This window comes from Salarias fasciatus, chromosome 16 (genome assembly GCF_902148845.1).
Source record: "Salarias fasciatus chromosome 16, fSalaFa1.1, whole genome shotgun sequence".
Taxonomy (NCBI): Eukaryota; Metazoa; Chordata; class Actinopteri; order Blenniiformes; family Blenniidae; genus Salarias; species Salarias fasciatus.
The window spans coordinates 24,570,402-24,577,426 of record NC_043760.1 but is presented as its reverse complement, the minus strand read 5'-3'; the positions used below and the strand labels follow the sequence as shown (position 1 = coordinate 24,577,426).

The 7,025-nt window shown below is 43.3% G+C and overlaps 1 protein-coding gene across 1 annotated transcript in view; it reads left to right on the top strand.

The window, feature by feature from the left end:
* Positions 1-2,059: 2,059 nt before the first annotated feature.
* Positions 2,060-7,025, top strand: part of gpc6b (glypican 6b) — an 82,996-nt gene continuing 78,030 nt past the window's right edge. Inside the window, exon 1 of the mRNA XM_030112100.1 lies at positions 2,060-2,217. Coding sequence (XP_029967960.1) covers positions 2,067-2,217 — 151 coding nt within the window. The 5' untranslated portion in view covers positions 2,060-2,066. The remainder of the gene's footprint in view (positions 2,218-7,025) is intronic.

Below are 7,025 nucleotides of genomic sequence, written 5' to 3'. Positions count from 1 at the left end.
GACACTTTAATAAAACAAACGAAAAACCTGTTCCATTAATTCCCCTGAATCTGCGCCCGCGGATTCAGATGTTTGATCTGAAATCTGCCAAAGTTGTGTTATGTTCGATAACGAGACAATACCGCTATAAAGCACTTTCTGAATGTGGTAACCCATACCAATAGGAAGCCTTTGCACGGGGATGGCAGCCATGTTAATCCACTGTTGATCTACCCAGGGATCAAGCTGTTCCAAAATCAATAAAGCCGTGAAAGCATGCCTTCTGGTGTTCATCACATCCCTTACATCTGCGAGTTATGCAGTTTGATGCTACGCTGCACTCTTTGTGAGAAAAATGTGGCGATAAAGTGTCGGGATTTGGCGTTTTTCAATTCAGCACAATAATTCAAAGTGATGCAAAAACAAACAAAAAAAAATGTATCACAAGTTAAAGAAGATTAACCACCTGAAATAAATGTGTAAAATCAAAGTTGAATTGATGAACTGTGGACATAACTGTGCTCAGGTTATCAACAGCAAAGAGATGCCAAGGCAGAAACACGTCAATTCTCAATCATTAGGATCAAGGCTCTCGTTAGTGAAAGATTGAAGGAGAAAAGTTGCTTCTAAAACGTTCATGACTTTACCGGCACTGTGTTTTATTGTACCATTCTTTTTCAATCCTAACACTTCATCACGACTTTGAATCATAACATTTCTAAATGTTGAACATCAGCAGCTAATGGTTTTTGAATTTAATCTTCTTTATTAATCTTTTCAAACAGATATGTAAAGGGTGTAATGGTAAACACTGGTATTAAGTCTGGGTTGGAATTTGAGGTCCTTGTGTGGGGTTTACATGTTCTCCCTGTGTGTGTACAAGTTTCACCCCAAGTACAGGGTTTTGAGGCTCCTCAGTGAATATAAATTAACACCTGTTATGATGTACGGGTGACTGTCTTTCCCTTCCCTACCGATATCAACTAGTATTTGTTGGTATTTACAGCTGTCTATTTGATGTTGACCTCAAGAAATGCAAATAAAAAAACAAGTCACTTTTGTCAGGATTTGAATCAGGCATCAACCCTGAAACTTGAATTAAAGCGACTGAGATTTTAAGTCTAAGGACACTTTACGCCACTCCACTCTGCAACTTTTTAAATCAATACACATCTCTTGAGCATGCTCACAAATTCAATATATAAATGGTAAATGGGTGGCTGCATCTTGGTAGAGCTGTTACTCTCATTCGGAAGGTTGTCGGTTTGATTCCCCTTGCTGCTATTGGATGGATTGAGCATTTCATGGTGTCTGTGTGAAGTGATGAAAGTGACTAACAGTGTCAGTTGTTATATAAGTGAAATCCATAATGACTTGCTGTTTAGTAGCATTATCAGTTTATTCTTTTAACATAAAAAATATCTCCCTATGTATATAAAAGTATCACTCATTGCTGCTCAGTGTTTGAGAAATGGATGTTAAGCATTTTGTAATCAAATTATTTCAAGTAGCTTTTTGAGAAGACCGCTCAGGCTTGTGCAGTGCTCTTGTTAACATCAGCACTTCCACCTGTAACGGGGAGTATTTGCGGGACTCTGCCCTCCTCTGCGCTCGGCTTCATTACACTTGGCGTCTTGCCGCCTGCACACGGGGACGGACGAGGCTGGATTCCACTCCGTATTTTGAGTCCCGCTTTCTCTCGCCGGTGCATCTGATGTGAGCACGGTGCGCTTCCCCTCCGCGGCGCATTTCCACACTTCCACAGTGAAAGCGAGCAGCGGGGGCTTCGTCCGGCTCCGGGAACTTGAGTCGCCACGCCGGGAGACGCGCCGCCGGCCGGATTCATGAGGCTCCTCCACCGCCGGGGGACTTTCCGCTCTTCTCGGTCGCGACACGAAGCCGTTTGGCTCTGGGAAATGTGTTGTTAAACATTAATTGTTGAGTTGCGATCATTAAAATACCTGCGGATCCTGCTGCAGGGGGACTTTTTTCTTTTTTTTTTTTTATTATTTTTTTATTTTTTTTCCTCCAGCCGGCGGGATACTGCGGAGAGAGCCGAACTAGAAGCGCCGCCACAGAAGTGAACAATGCTCAGACTAGAGACCATCCTCTGCACTTTCTCCGTGCTGTCTGTTGCAGCGAGGGCAGATTTTAAAGCTCGGAATTGCAGCGAGGTGAGGGAGGCTTGCGTCGCGAAGGGCTTCAGCTTCTCACATGTTCCTCATCAGGAAATCCCAGGTAAGAAGAAACCTCTTCACACTTTCATCATCACACGAAAAACACCCAAAAATGCAACTGTGCATGGGAAAAAAAGTTAAAATCCCCATTGGACTGCAGCTCATTGGAGATGCAAAGTCACATTACAGTAGTTTTTTTTTTTACATTTTGTATTTTTTTATGATGCAGAGGGTTCATCTGCCAGCGCCTGGCACATGAACCCTGTCAAACTAATCGATTAGAGCACTTCAACCACCTGTCTGTGGCCGAGTTGCTGTGAGTCTTGACTAACGAAGTTAACCTCACAGAAGACACACGCCAGAAGAGCCCCACACCGGGCTGATCTGAGGGTGATCGATACCTGAGGCGGCAGCCTCCCGCTTCCCCCAGTTTGCTCCAGTGAAGTGACAGGCCTGCTGCACCCGGGAGCCCACCACTGAGCACCACTGCAGGCTGATCACTTTAAAGGGGGCTTGTTTACTGATTATGTAACCACAACTGGGATAACAATATCCTTTTGAGCTCGCATCAATACTGAATGTGAAGCAGGTCCCCCCTCCTCTCCTCTCCTCTCCTCCCCAGACAGCGGCTGTAGTAGATCTGTCTGCATGTGCAGGTCTCCCGTGTTTCCTGCAGCTCCTGTAATGAGTGGTCAGCTCTGCATATTAACTCCTGTTCTGGGGAAAAAAATAAAATGATAAAAAGAGGTGCAACTTTTGTTGTTGTTTTTTTTCCCCTTCTGCTCTGTTTCCAGTTCAGACCCAGGAGCTGCTCATTTTATTTGTTTCCAGCCTACAGTCCTGCTGAGCAGTTCTGCCAGAGGAAAACAGGCTCTTTGGCACAGTCACATGCATGGAGGGGACGCGTTTTCTCATGTCCAGTTGGATTCTAGTGTGGATGTTAGGATTTCCCCATAAACACTAAAAAAATTCATGTGGCTGTATAATTTCTATTAAGACACGGAAATATGCATAGTCTTAAACCATATGTATTGATAACAGCATAAACAAAAACATTGTCAAAAGCATATAAAGTAGTTAAAGTCCTTATTATTGGCCAAAAGCTCCTCCTGTCAAGCAGGAAAGCTGGCACGAGTTAAAGGCCGTGTGTTTGATAACAGGCACACCTGTTCAGAGATGGGCTGAATACCAAACTGATTAAATCCTTTACATCCAGGCCTGTGTCATCACAGCTAATCTCTCAAATGAGTGAAAAATTAATTCTCTCTCATCCCTCAACTGTGTCAGACCCAATGAGCGTCTTCTGATCCGCTCCACGACTGAGTCATAACCTTACGTGTCTCCTGAAGAGAGCGCGCGCTCCCAACAACTCAGCAGATTCGCTCAGTGACGGACGCGTCCTTCAGGCCGGCCACTCGCCGCCTCTCACCCATGCAAACAACGTTTTAAGCTCAGGCAAACTCTGTATAAGCAAATGAGGAAATGCCTCTTTACTGAAGGTTAATTGTGACCATTACAGTGAGCAACCCGTGAGTTATAGCTCCTCAGAATCCTTGCAGATTGACGGAGAATGTGAAAATATTAGAAGTTGCCTTGAACTGGTGTTTGAATTTAGGCTGCTGAATTATTCTTCTGTTGCTGTTTCCACTGGATCTTGAAAGTAGAGCAGCGGCTTTGCTTCAGGAGTTAATCTTAGGGCAAAATCATGCAGTTGCTTTGAATTATCTTTGAGGTTTGTGTTATTTGAAGTGACAGTTTAAGTTGAAAAATGATCAGAAAGTAATGAGTGATTTTATGATTTTGTGAATTTGCTGACACGTTAACCTGAATTTCTCCTTCACTTTATTCTCTCGAAGATTTAGAGTATGCTAAGGAGGTGATCCAGAAACACTCCGGTCATAGACGGAGAGCATTTTAAGTGCCGTCTTAACTTTATTACAGAACCAGTTGGCCTTTATGGGACCCGGTGTAGAGTGGCTCCCGAAGCTTTCCCACATGGCTTTGTGTTTCTGTCAGCCTTACAGCTGCCATCACACTCCATTAACTCACCCATGATTTGTGAGAAATGTCAAACTTCGTGTTACTGGTCCACCTCTACAAATGAGGCTTTTACTGCTTCCACACGCTGTGCATTCTTGTTAAATAATGCCTCTATGCTGTTTGATTTCCTGAAATCGCCTGTCTGCTTTTGATAGGCAGAGCTTTTGAACATCAGATCGCAGTGACAGATGAGTGCGTGTGTGTGGGCTCGGAGTAATTTATCTCTCTTTTTGTGGGTCCTGGAAACTTTGAACACTATACTTGTGGGGTCCATCCATCCTGCGGTGTCCCAAATGCAAATCCTGTCACCATTTCACTTGTTTATTTCCTAGTTGTTCTTGGAATTGCATTATGTTAATGAGAAACTGCCTTAATTACAGCTCAGTTTAGGTGTGCTTTCATGTATTGTTATGTTTGTGCTGCTTTCAATGTCAGACTTTGCTCGTAAAACTTAATTTTTCAGATGAAAAGTTGGACACGTACTTGTTAGACATTTTTTTTTTGTTTTTAAATTCAAGCTTCCCAGTGAGATATTGTGTCGCCTGTCAAATTATGATCATACAGTATGATTCTGGCCAATATGAATCACAACCATTTCAAGCATAATGGAGAAATAACAGTAATGACGCAGCAGCGTGCCATTATTGTGAGAGGATTGCTGCTCAGCACGACTTAAAACGCTCAACCACAGCTACAGAATGTTTTTATGGAGCTGAAAATGAAAAGCTTAGCACTCCAGACTTTTCCTTGTGCGATCGAGGAAGCGGGTCAGAGGGACGGCATCTATTTAAGATGGTGTTATTGACAAAAACGATGTTATGGCCAAAAAGCCTTAAAATCTCCAGTTCTACCACAATTCTACATCTGAGGGTGACGACCTGCTGGATGCTGTCAGTAGCTCCACGCGCTTTAAGTCTTCCTGAAGACATTTCAAACCACGAGACAGTGAAATGATGTTCACACATCTCACAATGTCGGTCTCCTCCGGCACTCCAGACTTCCTTTACTCTCTATCTATTTAATATGGCTGTTAACAAATTAATTGTATTCCCTGCCTGTTGAAACCTCGTCCTCGCCGCTCCTGTTAAAGATCAGACTTGCACTCAGCCTTGCTCCTGCAGTCTCAGTTTCCACTCAAGTGGATTACCCGACGTCTGAGACAAGATATGGAAAGTGACTCATGCGGCCGACTGCTGCATTCAATGGAACTTCTTAGCATGTCACATTCGGCGCTATCGCTTGACGTCCAGCTCTGTTTACTGCCAGTCAGGAGATGGAGGTGTGTGGGGGGGGGGGGGGGGGGGGGGGGGGGGGGGACAGGACAGAAATAACGGCGCTGATATTTTATGTGATCTTTGGCCGCCTGTACAACGAGGCAAATGATCTCTCCTGGAGCGTGTAATGTGCACAGGATTTCTACTGTCATGTAATGGGATGGAGAGGATTAAAGAGGGCTAAATGGGAGTGCCTGGAGACGGGGAAAAGGCCAGGTGACTTTGTTAGCCCCCCCCCCCGCAGCATGCTCTCACAGTTGCCGTGATGCATTGTGGAATTATTGCCACCTTCCTGTCAGTCACCCGTGTGGAAATAGATCCGCCGGTGAAGTCCTGCGAGGGATCGCAGCCGTAATGGCTTTATGGGGTGTTTATGCTTTTATGTATCACTCTACAAACATCGGAATATTTCTCAGGAAATTGCATATAATAGGACTTGGGATACATGGTGTTCTTTAGGTTTGTACAGCTCCAGACTAATATTTGAGCCAGTGTTCTATATGTGAATTTCTCCAACTGAGAAGTGGAGGGAGGGGGGGGGCCACTATCAGGGAAGGGGGAAAAAAAAAACGCCAAACAATCATCATTTTTCTCGCGGCAGAGGGGATTTCTCAACGCTGTCTCCATCCGTGTGTCATCAATCATGCTTATGAATGCCAAAATGGCCTCATGATGGGCTGTCTCTGCGGGTGTTCCCTCTCAGAGCTGCAGGATCGCTTATGTCCTGCAAGTGTTTGAGGCCAGGAGCAATGGAAGAACAAGACACCACACTCTAAAGATAGGAAAGGGGACAGGCTCCCTGCTTTTTTTTTCTCTTCTTCTTCTTCTTCTCACATTTGTAAAAGGAAATTAATTTAAAGACCCTCAGCAAGAACATTGCCAAGTGTGGCTTTTTAAGTGTTGTAAGTGTAAGTAATTGGTAAAAACAAATGTTTTTTTTTCCTCCTAACTTTAACTTTTCTTCATATTTAATCATGACCACAGGAGATTATTAAAGAAGGATCTTTACGTTTTCTCTGACTTGAGTACATGGATAGCTTTTGTGAACAAAATCCTTCAGTACTGTGTATATTGAGCATTATTTCCATAATTTAAATAATTTTTCTATTTTACACAGGTGATATAATTGCAACACTGTTCTGTTGTCATCTGCTTGGATTCTTTGAGCTTTATGAAATCCCAATCATTTTCTTGATAACAGCATGAATCACCCTCAAAAAGACGAGTTTAATTTTTCAGCAGTTCTTTCTTCTGCCAGACTCTTCTCAGACCTCAGATGTTGATAAATTGTATGCTTCTTTAGGAAAGAGGGGTAACTCGTGTCTCCAGGGTTGTGTTTTTTTTATTTCTTTTTTTTTTAACCATCCAAAGTACTCTGAGTAATATTTCTAAACCCTAATCCTATTTGTGACCTAAACTTTCTGTTTATTTTGTTTCTGGCCTCCAGCAGGGTTTATGTCCAACTTTCTGTTGCTCATAACCCCGCTCGCTGAAATTTTAATACAGCCTACACATTTTAAAACCAGGGGGGATTCTAGTTGAAAGTTTTGTACTT